Raw genomic sequence first — 24401 nt, 5'->3', positions numbered from 1 at the left:
GAAACAAATACTTCTGAGGAGGGACTGGGTCAAAAGAAAGAATAGAATACATGGGGGGGCAGGATAGGATTAAGGGAAATAGAGTTAGTTTTTCACAGCATGTCTACTATGGAAGTGTTTTGCATAACTGCACATGTATAACCTATATTGAGTTGCTTGCCTTTTCAGTGAAGGTGGGTGGGGAGGGAGAAAGGGAGAAAATTTGGAACCCAAAGTTTTAAAAACAAATGTTTAAAAAACATGTTTTCACATGCAACTGGGAAATAAGAAATACAGGAAAATGGGGTATAGAAATCTATCCTGCCCTACTGGAAAATAGAAGGGGAAGGGGATAAGAGAAGGGGGGGTGAGATAGAAGGGAAGGCAGACTAGGACAAGGGGTATTCAGAATGCATGCCATCTTGGGGTGGGGGGAGGGGCGAGATGGGGTGAAAATTTGGAACTCAAAATCTTGTGAAAGTAAATGTTGAAAACTAAAACTAAATAAATTTATTTAAAAAATAAAAAAGAGGAAAAAAATTCCTCCATTAATGCAGAAAAAAAAAGTGAATGAACTTGTGATTTTACTAGTATAAAGAACTTCCAGTGAAGAAATTAGCTTTGACATTGTACATTGGAAGCTGCTTAGCCTCTTCTAGAGTTGCCTGGAGCACAGAGATTAAGTGACTTGCCCAGATATTAAACTCTTCTTTCTTGTGGTCTGCCCTATCATGATACTGCAGAGAAGTCAAAAACAGTGGCATCAGACTCTACTGGGGCCACTAATTTATGCTTCAGGATCCCTGCAGGGCTGCATATTGACTAGTTTTAAAATGTAATATTATCTATGTTTTATTGCATTTTATTTATTTTCTTAAATATTTACCAGTTACATTTTAATCTGGTTCAAATCACACTTGTGGCCCAAGTATTATGGGCTATGAATTTGATGCCTCTGGTTAAGAAGGATAACTGAGACCACTATATCTATCTAGACCATCTTGTTAACAGGATTTATAAATACTTACCTTTATTCTTTCTTCTTCTTTTTTTTTTGTCTGTTTTCTTTCACAGGATGCTTAACATGGAAATATGTTTTGCATTAGTGCACATGTAGAACCTATATCAAATTGCTTGCCTTTTCAATGGGGGGGGCGGTGAAAGAAGGAAGGAGAGAATTTGAAACTCAGTTTTTAAAAACAAATGTTTAAAATTGCTTTTACATATAATTGGCAAAAAAATAAAATACTAAATTTAGAATGATCTAGGGAGCTAGGGATGTAGAGGAGATGAGAAGGGATAGCAGTAAATGGAATAAGTAGTTAGCTGGTGTTGGCAAGAAGAGCCGTTTTAGTCTAAGGTTGTGGTCAAAAAAAAAAGAGTCATTTGAAATATTAAATTGGGGAAGAGAGGGAGTTCGTGATGGTGAGTCCAGTTGAAGCTGGATATGTGTAAATTTAGCATTCTGCAATACAAATAAAATCCTTATTCCTTAGCTAAGACCCTCTGCATTTTGACTCCAGGCTCATTTCACAGTAGTCTGTCTCAGGTATGCTATACTTCAGTCAAATTGTACTACTACTCATCATTTGAACATATCTGGCCCTTCTTGCTCTCCTGCTCCCTCACATTTGCTTATGCTGTTTTTTGAACCTGAAATACCCTTCTCCATATTTACCTGTTGATATACTGTCTATTCTTCAGAATCCAGGTTAAGTGGTACCTCCTTTGTCAAACTTCTAATTCCTCAAGATGGGAGTAATCTAAGTCATCTGACTCAACACTTTTTATTTATGCACTTTACTATATTTTAATTTGGGTTAAATTTATCTTTGCACGTGTCATTTCAAGCTTCCTTAGTGTAGGGAGATTCATATTTGTCTTCTCCCTACCCCCATCCAGTGCCTTGTAGAGTGTAGAGTTTATTGCATGTAGTAGGCGCTTAAAAAATGAATGGTTGACATTTTGGAGAGCAATTTGGAACTATGCCCAAAGGGCTATAAAAATGTTCATACCCTTTGACCCAGCAATAGCACTTCTAGGGCTATATCCCAAAGAGATCATACAAATGAGAATAGGACCCACATGTACAAAAATATTAATAGCGGCTCTTTTTGTGGTGGCAAAGAATTGGAAATTGAGAGGATGCCCATCAATTGGGGAATGGCTGAGCAAGTTGTGATATATGAATGTAATGGAATACTATTGTGCTATAAGAAATGATGAACAGGCTGACTTCACAAAAACCTGGAAAGACTTGTATGGTCTGATGCTGAGTGAAGTGAGCAGAACCAAGAGAACATTGTACACAATAACAGCCACGTTATGTGATGACTAATGTTGATAAACTAATGTTGATATTGCCTTCTTGGCAATACAAGGATCTAAGACATCTCCAAAGGCCTCATGATGGAAAATGCTATCCACATCCAAAGAAAGAACTATGGAAGTTGAATTGCTATTTTTTTTTCTTCCATTGAGTTTTGTTTCCTCTTTCTGGGGGTTCCTCCTATTGGTTTTAATTTTTACTTATAACATCACTAATGTGAAAATATGTTTAAGAGGAATGTATATGTATATCCTATATCAGACTGGGCGCCCTCTTGGGGAGGGTGGTGGGGAGAAAGGGGGAGAAAAATTTTAAACTCAAAAACGTATGGAAGTGATTATTGTTAAATCAAAATAAATTAATAAAAAAATTTAAAAAATGAATGGTTGAACTGAGGTTATAAGTGAAATTGGTCTAATTGCCATCTCCTGAGCCCTTTCCTAAAGAGTGCTTTGTAAACAGTAGATGTTCAGTAATAGTAAAATAAATAGTATTGGTAATATAAGTAATATTGGTTGATTAGGTGGCTGACTTTAATAGGGGTATCTTTTGAGATAGGATTAGATCCCTCAAGGTTAGATCGGAGTATAGGACAGGGTCATCTGGAATGAGTTCACAGACTTGAGCATTCTTTAAGTCAAGGTGGCAAAGATTTATTGTTAATGCTATACAGTGGGCAGAAGTCCTTAAGGAATTCTACCATCGTGGGCAGAACTCCTTAGGGAACTTGCAACCTAACAGAAATAATGCTAAAGCTTATATAGGAAAAGTAGTGGATTATGTGGCAAGTATGTCAATTAGGTGATAACATACAACTAAGTCATTCACTACTGGAAACCAAGAGGAGAGGGGAGGGTTCCTAAAGGGCATATTTTGGTCTGTTACATCTGTAACAAGATAGTTTTGGGAGTTGACATCTGTAGCCTGACCTCTGGATTGTATACGTAACTGTGGGCATCAGTACTTGATAGTTTTGTTGATACAGGATAGTACGAGGGAAATCCTACAGAGGTCAGCTTGTTCTTGTAACGGAGAGATAGTTTGCCCCACTGGGCCCACTCATGAGTTATTGCCAGAGATAGGGTCCTTGGGCTGGAGGGAAACAGTCAGGGACAGTGCCTTGAGGCTAGGAAGAAATATGATCTTAGGGGCAGCTAAGTGACAAGTGGATAGAGGGCTGGCCTTGGGTTCAAATGCGCATCAGACACTTGACACTTACTAGCTATGTGAGTCACTTAACCCCAATGACCTCACCAAAAAAAATATGACCTTGGAAATAGGGTCCAAGTACAAGCACCCAAGCACCCCATCAATTCATTGTGGGCTTTTTCTATTATTCTTTTGGCATTTGCAAAATTTATTTTGAGACTTTTTCCTTTCTTGTATTCTTTTTTCCTTTTTGTAGACTTAGAACATCACGGAAGTAGAAATTTCATATGATTTTTTAAAGAATACTGAAGAGTTTCTATGTTTTTATTTTCCTTCTTAAGTGCCTGGCATAGGGCAAAATTGGCTTTTAAACACCAAGAGTTTGCTTGATTAGGTAAAGTTGATTGATTGTTTTTGCACAGTGTAGGGAAAGAGCACTAAACTAAGGCCAGGAGATAGCTGGATTCAGATCTGACCTCTGACACTAGCTTTGAGACCATGGGCTAGTAAGCCAATTAACTCCTCTGAGTCTCAGTTTCCTTATCTATAAAATGGGGATGATAATGCCAGTAATGCCTACCTCACAGGGAAGTTGGAGACAGCAATGAATTAATGTATCTATTGTCACAAAATTTGGAAATTTTAGTAAAAATGTAAGTTCTTTGAGGTTAGTCTCATTTTTGTCTTTGTATCTTTTGCCTAGCACAGTGCCTGTGTAAAGGTTGATTGATTTTTTTTCTTAATCATGCAATTTAAGATATCAAAAATTAATCTATGTTGAGTCTTAGAACTCTGTTGTTAATACTTATGAAGCATCATCATCACAACAATCCTTTGAGATAGATAGTGTAAGTATTATTATCTCTCTCCATTTTATAAAAGAGGAAATTGGTGTTTATTTGGTCAAATCACTTGACTTAATGTCCCACAGCTAGTAGGTGATGGAAAGAGAATTTAAGTGCAGGTCTCCTGATTCTAAATCCTTTCTATTTCTATTTCATCACATTTCTTTTCTGTTAAGAAATCTTGTTCCATTGTTACTTCATTGTGGATGATCTTTGCAGAGATTTTTGAGGTCTTTGTTTGGAAAGCCCTAAACCATTCAAAGGGAACCTGCTATGTACCATCTTCATTGAATGATCCAGATCTTTCTAGGAGGGGTTGCTGTGTCTCCTTTGTTACAGTGAAAAACTAAAAGAAGAAGAAATTCCCAACCTTTCTCCCTTCCCCACTCCTTAAGTACAATTTGGGGATTTTGAAGTATCAAAGATCATTATTCACTAGATAGGATATATTATGTATGTGTCCATTTTTATAGGGATCTTTCTTTAAGGCAGCTTCATTTATGCCATGAGACTGCAGGGAAATTTTGTTATATCAAACTCTGAGGGGTTGCCCAAATTCTTAGGTTATAACTGGAATTTGGTGGTAGCAAATATGTCCTGAAAAAAGTAGGCTATTGGCTTGCTTAAACTTTATTTTTTAAATAGTATTTTATTTTTCCCCACTTATATATCAAGACAATTTTTAGTATTCATTTTTATGAGATTTTGAGTTCCAAATTTTTCTCCTTCCCTCCCTCTCCTCCATTCTTCCTAAAATGGTAGGCAATTTGATATAGGCTATATTATGTATAGTTATGTAAAATATATTTCCATATTAGTCACAGTTGTGAAAGAAGAAACAGATCAAAAGAAAAAAAAAAAACCAGGAAAAAATAAAGAGAAAAAGGATGCACAATCTGCATTCAGAGTCCTTTGTACTTGTCTTGGATCATTGTGTAGCTGAGAAGGGCTAAGTGATTCATAGTTGATCATCACACTGTTATTGATATTGTGTACCAGGTTTTCCTGATTCATCTCATTTCACTTTGCTTCAGTTTGTACAAGTCCTTTCAGGTTTTTCTGAAATCTACCTGCTCATCATTTCTTATTGCACAATAATATTCCATTACATTCATATACCACAGCTTATTCAGCCATTCTTCAATTGATGGGCATTCCCTCAATTTTCAGTATTTTGTCATCACGAAAAGGGCTGCAATAAATATTTTAACATGTAGGTCCTTTCCCTTTTTTTGTGATCTCTTTGGGATACAGACCTAGTAGTGGTATGCTGGATCAATGGGCATGCACAGTTTGGTTTCCCTTTGGGCATTTGCTTGAATTTTAGAAATTTAAAGTAGGAATTTTAAAGAGACATCAAAAACCATTTAGTCCAACCCTCTTATTTTATAAATGGAGAAACCAAGGCCTGGAGAGAGAAAAGAATGACTTGCCCAAAGTTAGACTGTTAGGAAGAGATTTTTGTGGTAGGGATTTTTCTTTCACAGGCTTAGAGAGGGGGAGGAGAGAAAATGTTGGGGAAGGGGAGAAAGAGACAGAGCTCACATGCCCTAGCCAGACCAAATGTCCTGTGTTACAGTGTGTCCTTGAAAGTGCTAGTCTTTTCCTCTCTATGCATGTGTGTCTGCTGATTTCTTGTTTCTCTCGCCATCTGCACCATCATTGGGAGCCCTCCCCTCTGAAAGTATTTCCTCTGGAACTTTGTGTTTGAGAAGTAGATGTCATTCTCTTGGATTTGGTCTTTGGAACTGGCAGTCAGCCCTCTCTTAATGAAGCCAATAGATCAACTAGTTCCAGGAAAGGGCAGTTCAGTCTAAGGCCATCAGGCTGTTTTCAGCACTTGCTCTGTAACATTTTCAAAATTAGAAAAAGTAATTTGACTTCCATGTTACTTCCTCAGGCTGTTTCTCATCAAGTACTTGCTAAGGGCTGCATGAGTGACTGTATTACTTTATGTAGAAAGAATATTCTTATAATTTTTATCCCAAACCTCTTTGGACTATTGGTTTATTTCCCCATAAACTTTTTCAAGAAAAGGCCGGATAAATCATCTATTAAGGATGTTCAAAGGGGATTCCTGTATCAGACAGGAGATTGGAGTACATGACCTCTAAGGTCCCTTTCCAGCCCTTAAGACTTTATGATTTTTTTTTTTTTTTTGCTAATAATGGTATTTGTGTCTCATTTTCCTTATCTATAAGTGGGTTAAATCATTCAGGCATCTCCAAACTTTTCTTAAGTTCTGTAGAACTTCTTTTGATTTTCTTAAAGTCATTGGTGTATATAGAGCAGAGGAGGAGGGAAGGAAGAAGACTTAGGGGAAAGGCATTGGGGCAGTGACCTTCAAAATCTACCAGTAGATTTCAGTCTTTTGAAGAACCCTGAATTGGTTTATCTACTAAATTTTTGTAATTTATGACCCACTATATTTGCTTGGTCTCTCCTATCAAGAGGATAGTTATTAGTATAGTTTTATAAAAAGGACATCTTAATTGACAGTACATTCCAAGAAGAAAGGTGAGCTTTATATATGTCAATTAATGAACATTTATTAAGAATCTACTATTTGCCAGGCACTGTGCTAAGTACTAGGGATACAGAGACAAAAGATAGTCCTTGCCCTCAAGGAGCTTACAATCTAGTGGAGACAGCCTGTGAACAAGTGTGTGTGCATGTGCGCGTGTGCGCCCCCGCATATATATGTGAGTATATATATATATATATATGCTCCCGCATATGTGTGTGTATATATATATATGCATATATATGTACACACACATGCTATATATAGGATTAGTAGGAAATAATTAATAGAGGGAAGGTACTAGAATTAAGAAAGGTTGGGAAAGGCTTTCTGTAGAAAGTACGATTTTAGTTGGGACTTTAAGGAAGCCAAAAAAGTCAGCCTGGGGGAGGACTAGAGAGAACGCCTGGAGCCAAGAAATAGAGTGTCTTGTTTGTGTAACAACCAGAGTATTTGTGGGGAGTATAGTGTAAGAAGGATGGGAATATGGGAGGGGGCTAGGTTATGAAGGGCTTTGAATGCAAAACAACATGTTGCATTTGATCCTGGAGTTTATTAGGGGGGAGGGTCACATGATGAGACCTTACATTTAGGAAAATCACTCTAGTGGCTGAATGGAGGATGGGCTGAAGTGGGGAGAGACTTGAGGCAGGCAGACCCATCAGCAAGTTATTACAGTAATCCAGGCACAAGGTGATGTGAGCCTGCACTAGAAGGGTGACGGTGTCAGAGGACAGAAAGAGCATATCTAAGAAATATTGCAGAGGTGAAATTGACAGGTCTCAGCAGCAGATAAAGACAGGAGTTCAAGATGACTCCTAAGTTGTGAGCCTGAGGGACTGGAAGGATGATGTTACCGTCTACAATAACAGACAAATAGGGTTGAGGAAGGTGTAGGGAGAAGGATAACTAGTTCCATTTTGAACATTGAGTTTAAGATGTCTACTGGACATTTAGTTCAAGATGTCAAAAGGTAGTTAGAGATGTGAGATAAGAGGTTAGCAAAAAGTTTGGGGCAGGATAGGTAGATTTGAGAATCATGAGATTACCAAGTAAAGTAGTATAGAGGGAGAAGAGAAGAAGAGGGCCCAGGATGGAACCCTAAGGGACACCTAAGATTAGGAGGTGTAATCTGGAGGAAGATCAGCAAAGGAGCCAGAGAAGGAGCAATTAGGTAGAAAGAGAATGAGGAGAGTGCTGTCCCCAAAAACCTGCACGTGTTTGTATTTTAAATGAGACGCATGTAGACAGGTTGTTTACATGCAAAGAACATGCAGGTATAATGGAATACATTACAGTGCTAAACTCTAAAAAACAGCAAATATGAAGAATGTAGAGAAGCTTGAAAAGACGTATATGAACATGATGCAAAGTGAAGACAACCTACATGAAACTGATGATATAAATGTAAAGAACAAAGAAAGAAATCAAAACTGGACATTGAATAATTATAATAAGCCTGCTTCTTCCCGAAGAAGAGATATGAAAATTTGTATTACCTCCTTCCTTTGTTTGCTGACATGGGGAATTGTGGTTTTAGAACAGGTGTTCTGCTGTATAATCCTTGGGGTCTCCCAAGCTTTCATAAAGAAAAGCTAGATTTTACCTTACTGGCAATTTCTGCACCTTGGGTGAAGCTGTAGGAGGTGGCTTGGGAAGTTTCAGAGGCTTCTAAACTGCTAAAGGATAGGGAAGGGACCCCAGTGATCCTTTGGTTTCACAAACTACCACAGGAGACAAGTTCCCAACATTGGGGCCAGGTATTGTCAGGAGAAATGCATCCTTCCGACGGATTCTGAACAGGTATTTATATGCATAATCTCCTTCTGCTATTCTACTATGTAGATGGAAATACTTCTTTTTAAATTTTAAGTTCAGAATAAAAATAAATTTTAAAAAAAGTAAAGAAAAGGTCCTGCAGAGTTTCCTGGTTTATATGGCCCTCCACTGCTGCTGAGGAAATGGAGGAATCAAGTGATGATGTCCTATAAATACCTCTTCCCACATCTTTAGGATCTGTTCCCAAGTTCTACCCCCTCTATAATTGAGGCTTAAATTAAGTCAGTTGTTATAGGCCCTTATATGAAGAGATAGGCAGGTCAGTGATTTTGCTGTATAGTTGGTATACTGGATTTAGAATAGTTATTGCTGTTCATACTGTAAAGATTTGGGAAAGGTCAGCTCAGATTGGCAAGATTAATTAAAGAGATAATGGTGTAGTCTAATAAATGCACAGGTAATCTTAAAATACTAGCTTCTGTTTTTGGTATGTTTGTGCAGCTGTATAGCAACCAGCAAGGGGTGGGAGTGTAATAAATATGAACAGGAAAGGAAAACCAAAGTTTGTTCCTGTCTCCTTTCTCTTTGCCAGTTCTCTTATCCCCATCTGCCCCAGCCCTAGAATCTTGTAGGATTCCAGAGTGCCCAGAGTAAGAAAGGCTAAAAAACTTAGTAAACTGCTGTGTCCTCATGAACTTGGCAGAGCACTAGCTCAGTGAGCTAAGCATGAGATTGGAAACAGCTGGACTCCCTGGGGTCACAGGCTCCTTTCCTGCCAGTTCACCAGTTCATCTGAGTAGGCTGCCATCCTGGTACTCGGGTGAGTGTCTCTTAGCTTGACCTTTCAAAAATGTCTCCCTTGCTCTTTGTTGACTTTGAATGCAGACCTCATAAGGCACTTGGGAAAAGGTTTTCCTTTCATATAGAATTGCCTTAATATCTTTCACTCCCCCCTTAGAGTGTTGTTCTTGACTCCAAGTAAAGCTAGATTGCAGGGGTAACTCTGTAATCTAAACTTTGTTTCTTCTGGCCTTTTCCGATAGGTTAGACAATGAAGTTTTCATTTAGTTGGAGGACTTTCTATATATTAATTTGTTCAGCTACTAGTACTGAACCCCTATCATATGTAAGACATTGTTTGGCATTGTAGGGTGTGAAATGTGATGATAGGTGTGAGGCAGTACCTCAGAGTTGTTTTGATTTGTGTTTCTCTAATCAGTAATGATTTAGAGCATTTTTCTAGTAATGATACATAGCTTTAATTTCTTCTTCTGAAAAACTGCTTGTTCATATCCTTTGACCATTTATCAATTGGGGAATGACTTGTATTCTTATAAATTTGACTCAGTTCTCTGTGTATTTGAGAAATGAGGTCTTTATCAGAAACACTTGGTGTAAAAATTGTTTCCCAGCTTTCTGCTTTCCTTCTAAACTTGGCTGCATTGGTTTTGTTTGTGCAAAATTTTTTTAATTTAATGTAATCAAAATTATTCTTTTTGGTCAGTGAAAGCTCTAAAATTATCCACTTTATTTTTTCTTATTTTCTTTTTTTTCCTATTTTTTTATTTTGATTTATCAACAATCACTTCCATATGCTTTTGAGTTTAAAATTTTTCTCCCTCTTCCTGCCCACCACCCTCCCCAAGATGGTGCACAATCTGATATAGGCTATACATATACATTCCTATTACACATATTTTCACATTAGTGATGTTGTAAGTAAGAATTAGAACCAATAGGAGGAACCACCAGAAAGAGGAAACAATAAAATTATCCATTTTGGTCAGGGAGTGGGTGTTCCTGAGGGTGGGAATCAATTCTGATTGGATACTAATTAATGAAAAGAAGGAATATTACCATGAAAGGTGGAACCGTTCTAATGAAGGGCTGGGGATGTAACTTTTTGTCATTTACTTCTAAATTGCTCAGCTTTGGGGCAATCTAATTCAAGAATTTATCCCTATACAAGCCTGTAGAAAACAATGGGCAGGAATTCACCTAGAAAAGATGGTCTAGGTGGGGTAAATTTTTGACAGAGATTAGTAATGTCCTTTGAACTTTGAACAACAAAATAGGACTGGGAAAAGGCTGGATACCCTCCAAAATTGGTTATTAATAACCATTTCTCTCAGAAAAGATGTATAATAACACAAGCAGTCCTCCACAAGGCCTTACTCTAGTGCCTCATGGAGTCATGGAGATTGCCGTGGATTCTCAGAAACTCTGCCAGGAAAGAACAAGCTCTGGCAGGTTTTACCATGCAGGAGAGGCTTCAGGTACAGCCCCAGCAAGACAACACTGTTTGCTTTCCAAGGACCAGCTTAGCTAAGTATGAAGAGGCTCATCACCAGCTGGCCACAGCAATCCATAACGCAAAGGCAAATACAAAGTAGTCCTCAGTACTCTGAGGTCCCCTTCTGCATTTTTAGAGATGGCAGCAGGCAGGGCAGCTAGGTGAGCACGGTGGATAGAGTCAGGAGGACCAGAGTTCAAATCTGGCCTCAGACACTACTAGCTGTGTGACCATGGGCAAGTCACTTAATCCTGATTGCCTTAAAAAAAAAAAAAAAAGATGGCAGCAGAGTGGTAGAAAAAGGAGCACAGGGTACTAAGAATCACACAGCTTTTAGACTGCTTCTAGATAGTACCTTAGCTGCTGGTATTCTTGTAAAGTTATGAAATCCTCGGCCATTGACAAATGAGTGAGCATAATTGCAGCTTATATCATATTCATTGCAGAGGATCACCAGGTAGAGAAATTTGATGAAGAACTCAAGATTTCAACTTAAAGTGACATATACTTTGATAACCCACTGATTTCACTGTAGAAGTAGGAGGAAATTATGGTAAGTGAAAAAATGTGTTGGAGACTATGGTTCAAAAGTAAGGCATGAGAGAAACCAAGGACTTGTGTAGCCTACACAGAATTCTTATAACTATGCATCCTTAATGTTTTCTTTGAAAAAATATCACAAAAAATGAAATTAATTACAATTTAACAAACAGGAAATGATTCATTACTGATTGTGAGACTCATTCTCATATCAGCTGTTCTAAGAAGTTGGTGGCTTCTCTGTATACAGAGAAAAAAAATTGATACAAAGCTTGAAAAAAAAAACTAAAAATGAAAGCTAAGGCTTGTAATTAAAATTCCATCCTGACTTCTTTAAACAGATTATTGACTCAAAAAATCGGGAATGGAGAAAAGAACATCTATAATAGTGGTCTCCCATTATAGTAATTGACTTACAAGAGCTTGAAATCAACTTAGCAAACTCTTAACTTACTTGTTAAGCAGAGAGATATGTTGGCATTTAGGATACAGAATCATTTATAAATCCTGCTGAGAAGGATGTTGGAAGATTGAGTAGTGTTACCTAGTGTAACCAACAAGAAGCAGTAGAAGGAGGAAAAGACACTTTAAAGAAAGCTTTGCAGGAGACTCAGTTAAGTAAAATTCATTCAAGGACATTTAAGGATGAAATTAGGGGCAGCTAGGTGGTGCAGTGAATAGCGCACCGACCCTGAAGTCAGGAGGACCTGAGTTCAGATCCGGCCTCAGACCAAACACTTGACACTTACTAGCTGTGTGATCCTGGGCAAGTCACTTAACCCCAATTGCCTTAAAAAAAAAAAAAAGGATGAAATTAGAAGGAAGACAACAAATGGACAAGAGATGAAAAAGATTTTCAGAGATTTGTATAGTAAACTCTTTTGACAGTTGAAGGCAATGGAGCCACCACTTTTGGTGGCAACATCACAGTTGCTGCTGTGCTTATAGAGGAAGTAGAAATGGTACTGAAGGAAACAAAGATGGGAAAAGAGGCCCCATTAGATTAAATATACACAGAGGAGGTCCATGCTGGAGGCATCAGTTTTGAAGGCATTGAAGAATAGATTCTCAAGAATGTCTGAAGAAGGGGAAGATACCAAAAAAAAAGAAAAATCTTGGACCTTAATTTATTACCAAAAAAAGGCAACAGGAAAAAAAAACAAATCAATAACTACAGATTGAAAATTCCTACTTTCTCATCTGTATAAAAATTTTATGAATATAATCCACACATATCTTGAGGGCATTGTAACCATTGTTAGTAAGGATATTAGAAGAGAACAATTGACAGGCTTTTACTAAAGATATTGCATAATAGACAACATATCTTAATATTCACATAATCAACTAAAAGATGTAGAAACTGTAGGGTCCCACTGAGCTTATTACTTTAGTATTTTTTAAAAATTGATTTGATAAAGCAAAATAACCACCTTAAATGTTTTGTTTGTTTTGTTTTGTAATGACAAGTTATCTCCCATGAATGTGTCCAAATTATTCCAGATTTCTTGAAAGATATAAAGACAGAGATAACATTGTTTTGGGCTCTGATCAATCTCAAGCAAGGCATAAAATGGGGAGATATATATATATATATATCTTCCAATGATGGTTTCCACTGTCACGGAAGAAGTCTAACATAGAGTCCAAATTGAAGAGAAATTCCTTATAAGTTGGAAGAATTGCTTTGAATGTACCTGTTACAACAGTGTTCCAATCAACAGAATTACTTGTTAACATTAGAACATCTGAATTGTTTCTCAATGCATTGTAAACTTTAAAGTGTTATGTAAAGGTCAGCTATTATTGGTGACATTTTTCAGTGCTTTCTCTGTTAAGATGTTACCAAAGTATGGCTTTACAGAAGGATGTAAAACTATGGTTCATTTTTATTAGCTTGTTTTAATTCATTATCTGGTACTGCTCTGGTGATTGTAAAGATCTACTTTAATTTGCAATTTATGTCATTAGATTTTTATAAAATGTTTGTTTATTATACTACTCATAACAGAATTGTTAGAGCCTATTTTTAAATACATTGTTGGCAATTTCAACGAACCAGTATCCGTTTAGTTGCACTGATACATGAGTCAGTTTTAATTCAGATTCTCTTAGTGTTGGATGAAATAGGCAAAGGAAAGCCTACATTGTGATTCCTGAAGTGCCTTGATGTAAAATAATAATAATTGTTAATGACACATGATTATAATTAAATATATATATTTTAAAAAGACATTGTTCTAATCATTGCAAAGCCTCCTAAATGAGATTAAAAAAAAAAAACTAGACCTATGGTTTCATTGCTATAGGGAATTCTTGATGAAAAAATTGTAATTTCCTTGTATTGATGTAGATCAGTAATAACTCCTTAAGAGTTTTTTAACTATCTGTACTGAATGAAGAATGCCAGACTATGGTATTTAGTTGAATAGATAACCTATGTAGCTAGACTATCAGTCTGTATACCTTGAACAGATGTAGAAAATAGTCAACAATTTGGGACCACAATTGAATAGGAGGACAGTTTTTCAAGCTGAAAGGAACCTTTGTCATCCAAAGGATAGAGAAGCAAAGTGACTTTTCTTGAGGTCACAGATCTACTGGTAAAGCTACAGCTAGAACCCTGATCTCTAGATTGAAGAGTGTAAAACACCTTTTTCTTCCAGTAGGTTCAGATTTTTCCTAGGCTAGACACATTTATTTAAAAAATCAATTTGAAGGAATAGATGTGATATATCTTAATACTCAAAAGAACATAGCAATACAAAGTTTTAGTAGGATGAGAGAAGCTACTTTGGTAGGCTGAGTAAAATAGGTTATCACAAACAACCTTTGCTCTTTTTAATAAACTTCAGTTTCTAATTTTACTCTGTACCAGTTGGCAAAGCCTGTGGTATATAGTTGAACTCTTCAAGTGGTATGATTTCCACAGGAAGGCAAACAAACCACATTTGGGTTGGCTTTTGTTTTTTTTTTTGGCAGAAACTTTGCCTAGTTGCATGTACACCCTCTAAATATTGTCTGTATATGCGAAGTGGTGATGAAAATAACCTTTTTCCTAAATCTAAATGATATTCTTTTGGGAAGCATTTATCATGGGAAACAAAATGCAGGTTGTCACAGGCCTCAGCCCCTATGCACATGCAAAGGAATGAATGACTCTTCAAGTTTGAAAATTAGGAGACTACACACAAAACCTTTTGAGTAAGTTTCTTAAGGACAAGAGTTACATCTCTTGCTATTATGTGATACTGTCTTGTGCTCATAGCTACTTAAGTATTTGTTGAATGAATGAAATAGACATGTAGATAGTTTCCTTTATTTCCTTTGGTTCTTGGGCTTCATACCTAATAGGAAGAAACTCCAAACTTGTCAGCAATACATAATAGAAAAGGAACTATGCATGTATTTTCCCTTCTATCTTTCTATCATCCTACTATCATCTCTGTTTCATTTAGACAGTCCTATTTTTCAGACTCTCCCTAAAAATGACCCTTTAGATAAATCAGACAGTTAAAATAATCCTTGCTGATTTCTGAAGTGATGAATATTCTCTGTGATGTCATTTAACCTCTGAGGCCTCAAATAAGGAGAATGGCTTTGGAGGCATATTAAGTTCTCTACGGACTATGAGATCCTATGTTCTGTGAGAAGCCCCATGAAGTACTAGATAGATGCCTGCACTTAGAATCAGATATTCTTAGGTTCAAATCTTGCCTCCAATTCTAATTGCTGTGTAATTGTAGGCAAAACTTCTCTGAGCCCCATCTGTAAAATGGGGAAGAATAATAACTGTGTTGTTACTCAGTCATTCTTCATTTGTGTCCAACTCTTTGTGACCCCATTTGGGGTTTTCCTGGCGAAGATACTGGATACATACATACATACATACATACATATATATATATATATACACATACATATATACACACACATATATACATATATATATATATATATACATATATATATCTAAACCAGGTGTCCCACAGAATTCTCTGTCCTCTTCTCATTTGCTTCTATACTATTTCACTTTTTGATCTCATCAGCCACCAGGGGTTTAGTTCTGATCTATATGCTGATGATCCACAAATGTACATATCTATCTCTAATCTCTCCCCTGAATTCCAGTTGGGCATCTCTGGTTGCCTACTAGACATTCCCTGGATATCTTAAAGATAAAATGTCCACAACTGAACTCATTATCTTTCTCCTCTATACCCATTATCTTTCCACCCACACCCTCCACACTTCCAAACTTCCCTATATTCGCCATCCCCTCAATCACCTAGGCTCCCAACCTAGTTGTTGTCATTAATTCCTCTGTCTCACCTTTCATGTCCAGTGTGAAACCAGGGCCTTTCAATTTTACATTTGTAGCATTTCTTGTATGCTAGGAGGCAGCTAGGTAGCTCAAGTGGATAGATTGCCAGTCTTGGAGTCAGGAAGACTCATCTTCTTGAGTTCACATTTGGCCTCAGATACTTACTAGCTTTGTGACCCTGGGCAAGTAACTTAACCCTGTCTGCTTCAGTTTCCTCATCTGTAAAATGAGCTGGAGTAGAAAGTGGCAAATAACCCAAGTATTTATGCCAAGAAAACCCCAAATGGGATCGTGAAGATTCAGATATGACTGAAAATGAGTAAACAACAACCTCTTTTTGTCCTCTGACACTGCCACCACTGTGGTGCAGGACCTCATCATCTTATGCCTGAATTATGGAAATGGCCTGCTGGTTATTCTCCCTGCCACAAGTTTCTACGTGCTGTAGTCTATCCGAGTGATTTTCCTAAAGCACAGATCTGATCATATCATCTCATCTCTTACCCCCCACTCCTCTCTAATCCCTGCCACTTACTTAGTAAACTTCAGTGTCTCCCTGTCACCTCTAGGATCAAATATAAAATCCTTTGTTTGGTGTTCAAAACCCTTCATAACTAGTACACCCCTCCCACCTTCCCAGTCTTCTAACACCCTACCCATCCCTGCCTTACTCCTCAGTCCATCAACAGTGGCAACTTTGGTCTTCTTCACTTCATCTCCTGACTACAGTCATTTCTCTAAGTCATTCCCCTTGCCTAGAATTCTCTCCTTATTTCTCCCTCCTAGCTAAATCCTTCCTACTTACAGGAAGTCTTTCTTGACCTACCTTAATTCTAGTGCTTTCTCTCTGTTAATTAATTCCAATTTATCCTATATATAGCTTGTTTGCATATAGTTATTTGCATGTTGTCTTCCCCTACTAAATTGTGAGCTCCTCCAGAACAAGAACTATCTTTTACCTTTCTTTGCATCCGCAATGCTTAGTAGAGTGCCTAGCATATGTGCTTAATAAATGGTGCTTAATAAATGTTTACTCACTTCTCACCATTAGCTTTGTCCCTGCCACTCTTGATCCTCCATTTTCCAGTTTCCTTTTATGCTTTATCTTCTTCTATTAGAATATAAGTCCTTTGAGGGTAGGGACTGTATTTTTGTCTGTATTTGTATTCCCAGAACTTAAGAGTGACTGGAACATACTAAGTACTTAATAAATATTCTATTATCAACTTATAACAGCATTTTCTAGCAAATAACTGGGGGGTGTGGTGTATGAGGGGAGAAAAGTGAGTGCCCTGGACAGAGGGCCAGATTGAAAGAATAGTTAATGGTTCAGTGTCAGTGTGACAAGAGGTTTTCAAGGGTCTGTGCTTTGCCTTGTGCTGTTGGACATTTTTATCAGTAATTTGGATAACGGAATAGATGGCATTTTTATCATATATGCAGATGACACAAATCTGAGAAGGACCTCTAACATTGAAAGACAAGAATCAGGATTCACAAGGATCTTGATAGACTAGAGTCACTAGGCTGAATGTGCTGAGATAAAAAAAATCAGCTTGGTGAGTACAAGATGGGGCAGGTATGGTTAGACAGCAGCTATTTTGAAAAAAGAAAAGGACTACAAACTTAATGAGCCAGCAGTTTGATGTGGCAGACCAAAACCCCCCCAAAAACTTAGACTGTAATACCCACCTAAAAGAGTTGTCCACAGAATCATAAATATTGAGCTAGAGGGATTGTCTAGTTAACGCCTTCAGATGAGGAAATTGAGGCCACAAAAGTTCAAATGAGACTTGAACCTAGGTCCTCTGTCACCAAATTCCACAATTTTAAACTGTGGGACCAAACATAACAAATCTAAGGCCTCTTTCCTTTGATTGCCCCCTGGATATTTGAGTTACTGATATAGTCTCCTCATTGGTTCCCCATGTCTAGTCTCCTGTCTCCTGTCTCAAGCATGTCCTCCACAAAGCTGCCAAACTGAAATTCCTAAAGCCTAAATCCAACCATGTATTACTGCCTTGCTCACAAATGTCCCTTGCCTGCCTGTTCTCTGTAACAAAATACAAACTACTGTTTGATCTATAAAGGTTTTCACTGTCACCTCACCCTACTCTTCCAGGCTTAATGTACATCTCCAGATGACCAGTGTTCTAACCAAACTGACCTACTCACTCTTCCCTCTGCACTGTATTTCTGTTTCCCATCTCCATGCTCTTTCATGCCTGAGGGCACTCCCTTCTCATCTTTGCCCCTTAGAGTTTCTAGCTTACTTTTAAGCATTTAGCTCAAGTGCCACCTACTCTATGGGGCCTATTGGCATTATCCTCATTATTAGAACCTCTTCTCTTACCCCCAAGTGGCTTTGTTCTTATGTGAATATATTGTGTTTACATATCTTTGTTCACAATCTCCCCCCAGTAAAAGGCAGCCCAGGTACTATTTGTTTGTCTTTATTTCTCTAGCACTTAACACATTGTCTCAATGCTTGTGGAATTAATATGCCTTTTCAGATATGCCTATGATCCTTAGTATTGAGATGTTATCTGTTATTATCTCTAATTCCCTCAGCTAATAAAGCTTGGAATTATAGTCATAAAAACTTCAGAATTGGAAGGGACCTCAGAGGCAATTTGGTTTAACCCCCACAACCCCAACTCAAAGCAGCTGCCATCAAAAGCATCCTGGATTAAATATAAACTTGTGATCATTATTGTCAAACCACTTCTCCTACGTACCAGATGTTGGAAACATCTGCTGTCATACCATAGCCCACACCTGTTCTAGCCAAGTTGACATTCCAGTCCACTAAAACTGTTTAACATTTTTTTGACTACACACTTAATTTATCCATACTTATGGAATGTATACGTCTTTGCATGCAAATTATCCCATGTAATAAAATATAAAAGATGCAAATATGTCCTATTTCCATTATCTAAGAAAAATGATAGTTCAAGGTTTTGTTTTGGTTTTTGCTTAACATTTTATTTTTCCCAGTTACATGTAAAAACAATTTTTACCATTCATTTTTAAAACTTTAAGTTCCAAATTCTCTCCCTTCCTCCCTCCCTACACCCCGCATTAAGAAGGTAAGCAATTTGATGTAGGTTATACGTGTGTAGTCATGCAAAACTTTCCATAATCATGTTGTAAAAGAAAACATAGATTAAAAAAAAAACTCAAGAAAAATAAAGAAAGTAAAGAAAGTGTGCTTTAATCTGTATTCAAACAACATCAGTTCTTTCTCTGGGGATACTGTTTTACATTTGTAAGACTTGCTAAACCTAGTTTTCTGCTTTAAAAAAAATGCATGTCAGAAGTTCATCATGTATATAGTTTCCTTGATTCTTCTTTGTTTTGTATCAAACTCCCTTGTACTCTTGTTCTTCTCACTTTTCCCCCAAACTAAGTTCAAAGGAATCTAATCATTGATTACAGATGAACAAGGACCTCCACATTGTTGGGTCAACTGAGACTCTGTAGGACAATAAATTAGTAAACAAATATTTATTAAGCATAACATATGCCATGGACTGTGCTAGGAGGTGCTTAATAAATAAGAAATAAAAACAAAGCTAATCAGTTGTGAAACTCAGAAAAGTTCAAGCATGCAAAATCTACATAGCAAATCTATATAAACGTCAACTAGGAATGATATGACTCATAGACTGATCATCAGAAGTGAACCTATTGGCTATCAAAATGTTGACTGATTACTTCCTAGTGTTACTACTGATTAATAATATTAGTAACAAATAGCTGTAATAATAGCTCACATTTATATGATTCTTTAAGGTTTGCAAAGGACTTATTAACATATAGTACTTCATTGATCTCCTAACAATCCTGTGAAGTAGGTGCTATTATCTCCATTTTACAAATGAGGAAACTGAAACTGAGATTAAGTGACTTCTTGAGAGTCACACAGCTAGTAAGTATTAGAGGCAAGAGTTTGACCCCCATAGCAGTGTTTACAATGAGCCAGGCTTATTGGTTACAGATCACCCCTAGATGTGTACCTCAAAATAGAGGAGGCCTTTTTAAGGGGAGGGATGGTACTTGCAAGCGTAGTAAGGAATAGTTAGCTTATGATTTGATTTCTCCTGCAAATCTGGTACTGATAAATCTCTTACAATTGTGGGAGTTGGGAGAGATTTGATAAAAGCTCTTTTTCAAAGATTATATTAAACGTTGGATCTCCATAATTTTATTACAGATTATTTTGGGGGGGGGGAATTAATGACAGACATTTTGGTGCCCTTATAGTGATCTTGAAGTAGAAATAAGGCTACTAGATTAGGTCACCAATGTTTTATCTTGCCCTTATTTCTTTCTCTCTTGTCTACTGCAGTTGGTCCTTCTTTCATTACTCTCCTTTTTGTTCTCTCTGGGGTAAACAGTAGCACTTGATGTATCTGCAGCTTGGTAAGGGTTGCTGATTAAATGTAGTTGTAGTCATTAACTTCTTAATTATAAGTGCTCTTTAACAAGTATCACATTTTTCATTCATTGGGAATGACTTAATATTAAAGGAAAGTTTTCCTAACAACATGCTTTTAAGCTTCCTTCTATATTGTAATTATAATTCAGTCAAGTCACTTAATCTCTCTAAGCCTCAGTTACTTCTGTGAAATGGGATGATGATGCTTGTAATACCCACCTTAGAGGATTTTTATGGGTATCAAATAAGGAATATAGATTAAGTACTTTACTAATCTTAAAAGTTCTATTTAAATGTCAGCTATTATCATCAAAAAATTGTTTCTCCCGTGAGCACTATTCCAGACATTCCCATCTGTGAACAACAACTATTGAATGCCTGCGGTGTGAAGAACCTTGTGGGCAGGGAACGTCAAACATTCTTGTTACTTCCTAGGACTTACAGTGATAGGGTAGTACTGGGTATTCAAGAAAGATTTGTTCATTATTCCAAGTTTAATCTAATTTCCTATCAACATCCCCCAGACTTCTGTCCAGAGAAACCAAATTTTTATGAACATTGGGTCTTAATTGCTTCAGAGCTGATTGAGTAAAAGAACAAATATTTAGTGATCTTTAAATATAAAACTAAAATTAGAATTTGATCTCTTAATTTCTTTTTCTTTTTTTTTGCCAAAGGGTTGAGTTTTTTTATTTTCACTCCGCCATGTTGAGGAATAAAGGATACCTTTCTACTCCTTAAGGTGGTTCAAAACCCTTTCATATTTGTAAGAATCTATTCATGATGCTTCCAGAAGCAAGACACTAATTTCATGCATTCCTTCCAATTAAATGAGAGAAGAAAGGAGGCTGAAAAAGGTGACCAAAGGAGAGGCATTTGGGAAAATTCCTTCAGAAGCAGGCTGAAAAAGATGACCTCACAGAAAGGATTTACTGAGCTGATTATCCACAGCCAAACTGAATAAAAACTAGAGAAGATGTTTTAACACTAAGCAACTAAACTCAACTATCAGGAGGCTTCTGAGTCCAAGTCAAGATTCAGGATGAGTTACTAAGGTCAGCTTTCTAGTCAAACTCTTTTTTTTTTTTATTTAATAAGATAAAGATTTGCCAGAGCTCAGAAGCAGAATAGTGTAGCAGATATTATACTAGACTAGGAATCGGGGAGACCTGGGTTCAAATCCCTCCTCTGTATTCATAGAGAAGCGAGTCACATAATCTCCCTAAGTCTTCTGTTCTAGGCTGGGTCTGACGCAAGCCATTCATTTCCTTGGTGTTTATGTTTGATATTGGACACTTGCAGGTCATTCACAAGTTAACAAAAGATTTACTTAGTCATAGCAGGTGAAAGTTAAATTCAATTAAATAATGATAAGCTCCACTGTTTAGCAAGCATGAGGTGGAGGAAGAGTCAGAAAAAGAGACAGAGTGGAGTAGAGTAGTTCAGACAAATGTTGTTTGTCCTTCTGGAAGAGGACTATGGCATCACGAATGAAATGCCATGACTTGCAAGTAAATTGGATGTAAGTGAGGGACTATGCAAAGTTACCAGCTTCACTTCCTCCTCCGGAGCCATCTGGGTCCAGTGGCAAGATATAAATCAGGAGGACTGGATGTGGCCCCCAGTTCAGACAGGTTGGAGAACCAAGAAACCAATGTCACAGAAGCCTAGAGAGAAGAGAGTATCAGAGGGGAGCAGGTGATCAACAGTGTCAGAGGCTATAGAGAGAGCAAGAAAATTGAGGACTGAGAAAAAACCATTAGATTGGCAACTAAGAGATAATGAGTAATTTTGGAGAGAACAGTTTCTGTTGAAGATGAGATCATAAGCTAGACTGTAGAATGCAATGATAATATTCCTAATTATGACTCTGATATTGTAAGATGCTGAAGTGCCTTCTGAACTGTCAAAAAATTACATTTTATTGATCAGTTTTAGAAAAATAGGAATTTTAGTCTAATATTTTGAAAACTGTCCATTTGTGCACATACATAATAATTCTACCTCTTCACTTGGCCCCTTTCTCTTTTTTCTCTCTTCCTTGGCAATGTCATTTAATTCTATAACTTTAGCTACCTTTACTATACTAGTAGCTCCCAAGTCTTTATCTCTATATCTCTACGCCATACTTGTTCCTGAGCTTTAAACTAACATCTTAAACATCTTAATCTAGGCCCTTATTGCTATCAAAATAACCTTGAAGCTTCCCCTTCTCCCCCTCCCTCCAAGATTAATAAGTCACCGCTTTGCTTAATACTTTTCAGTACCTCTTTGTTACCTTCCAAATAAAATTTCCCAGCTCTGGCATTCAAGATCTTCCACTATCTAGAATAATACAACCTTACCACTCTTACCACCTAGTGGTGATATAGATTTACCACCCTCTTCATGTCCTGCTTTGCCCTGCTTTTGTGTCTCTGTGCTCTCCCTGCCCAAATATCTGACCCTCCTCCACCCACATCCTTTCTTTCCACGTGGGGAAATCTTTCCTATCCTGTAAGGACAAACAAAAAACCCTTTCCTGATTCCCCTCACACCTATGGCCACTATAGGGGGAGGTTTGAGTTAAGATGAGCTTTTATTGAATTCTATCTGCTAGCATTTATTAAGCACCTGTTGTGTGCCAGGCGTTGCCAAGTTGTGAAGATACAAAGACAAAAGTAAGGAGATTTCTACTCTCAAGGAGTTTACAATCTAATAAGGGTATAATAACAGTTGTATTCCCCCAACTATAACTGTCCTCAGAAGTAGAGTAGGCTAGGAAAGAAAATGGAACAATCTCTATACTTGCCACAGTGAATATTGTGAAATCCAGCATGCAGTGTTAACCAGGCAACAGTGCACAATGTTAACTTGTTAAAACCTAGTCAAAGAATGCAGTTTGATATGAATGAGGTTTTTGACAGCACATTTTTAGTGTTGATCTATAGAAGTTCCTACATAGAAGTACATGAAAAATACAAGCCTACAAAATAGTAGTACTAGTGATAGATGGGGGAAGGCTATTTAGAAAGCTACATGTATTGGAGGTGATGATGAAAATATGCCTATATTTATACACTTTGGTGTACACTTAGGCCTCTTTAGTTCCTGGCAGTATGGGATTGCCCGACTATGCTTTTCTATTTTGCATGTGGGCAAACGTCAGGGGGTTTTGTAGGAGGAAACTGTGGTTATTCTTTTTCCTGTTCGTTTACATGTTTTTGTCTGAGGGAAGGTTAAAATCTAGTCATATTTTTTCAACAAGATCAGACATGAGAATAGAGGAAAACGAATAATAACTGTTGGTAGAGTGGGAAGAACAGGAATTTTTCCAAAGAAGTTACTGTCTCTCGGATCAGACTTTTTGAGACCCAATGGGGAGTGAGGTAGGTGCAAACAGGGAACATTAAATGGCCTTCTGAAGTGTTTGCTTTTAGGGGATTGCTTCTCTAACGGAAAGCCAATATTTAAATTGCAGTGATCTGGGTTGTCGCAGCTTCTGTTCACAAAGTTGGGCTAATTTCAAAGTCTCCATTGCTTTGAAAAGATTTGATGAAAGTATTAATTGAATCTGCTAAGTTCTCTGTCAACAGTTGATTTTTTTCTATGATGAAAATAATGAACATGGAGCTTCCAGGGGGTTGGACAGGTATTCTTTTGTAATATTGGGGATTTACAGATAATTGTTTTTTGGAATTTACTCAGCTTTCTTGTAAATGGTGTGGTATAGTTGATGAGTAGAGAGCTAATATCTGTCCAGAGTTTTATAATAAGAAATTATTGAGGCAAAACATCAGGGAGAAGATAGTATTATTCTGACTTCCAAAAATCTCATTGCTTTTGATTAAAACTAACTCATCTCCCTGCAAGATGAAGTCAGCTCTGAAATTAACATCTCCTGAGTACTCCCTATCCCTTGGACTCCTTTCTCCCTCTGATTGGAGAGGGTAGAGAATGGACTTTGGAGAGTTCCTCCCCAATTCTCTTATTTAAGGACGTGGCTAAAAGTAGAACCTCATCACTTCCCACTTGGCTGCTTACCTGGTCTTCATCATTGCCTCCAGAAATTCATCTTCTTGCAAGATAAAATCAGTTTTGAAATTCATACTTCTCGGTACTTCTGCCCAACAGATCCCTCTCTCACTCTTTTTGGAGAAGGGGCTCCAGAGCAGACACTTTATAATTTCCTACATGGTTGCAGGGCTTCATAATG

General features: G+C 37.3%; 1 protein-coding gene across 3 annotated transcripts in view; it reads left to right on the top strand.

Moving 5' to 3' along the window:
* CCM2 (CCM2 scaffold protein) overlaps window positions 1-24401 on the top strand; it is a 127819-nt gene that overhangs the window by 49240 nt on the left and 54178 nt on the right. The window contains exon 1 of one of the 3 annotated variants that reach the window (XM_027836909.1): window positions 23429-23574. The exons of the other annotated variants lie outside the window; for them this stretch is intronic. Within the exon in view, the coding sequence (XP_027692710.1) occupies window positions 23563-23574 (12 nt within the window). The 5' untranslated portion in view covers window positions 23429-23562. Of the gene's footprint in view, window positions 1-23428; window positions 23575-24401 lie in introns of those variants that run through there. 3 annotated transcript variants of the gene reach the window in all.

This window comes from Vombatus ursinus, unplaced genomic scaffold (assembly GCF_900497805.2).
Source record: "Vombatus ursinus unplaced genomic scaffold, bare-nosed wombat genome assembly UNPS02014820.1, whole genome shotgun sequence".
Taxonomy (NCBI): Eukaryota; Metazoa; Chordata; class Mammalia; order Diprotodontia; family Vombatidae; genus Vombatus; species Vombatus ursinus.
This window is presented reverse-complemented; position numbering and strand designations above follow the sequence as displayed.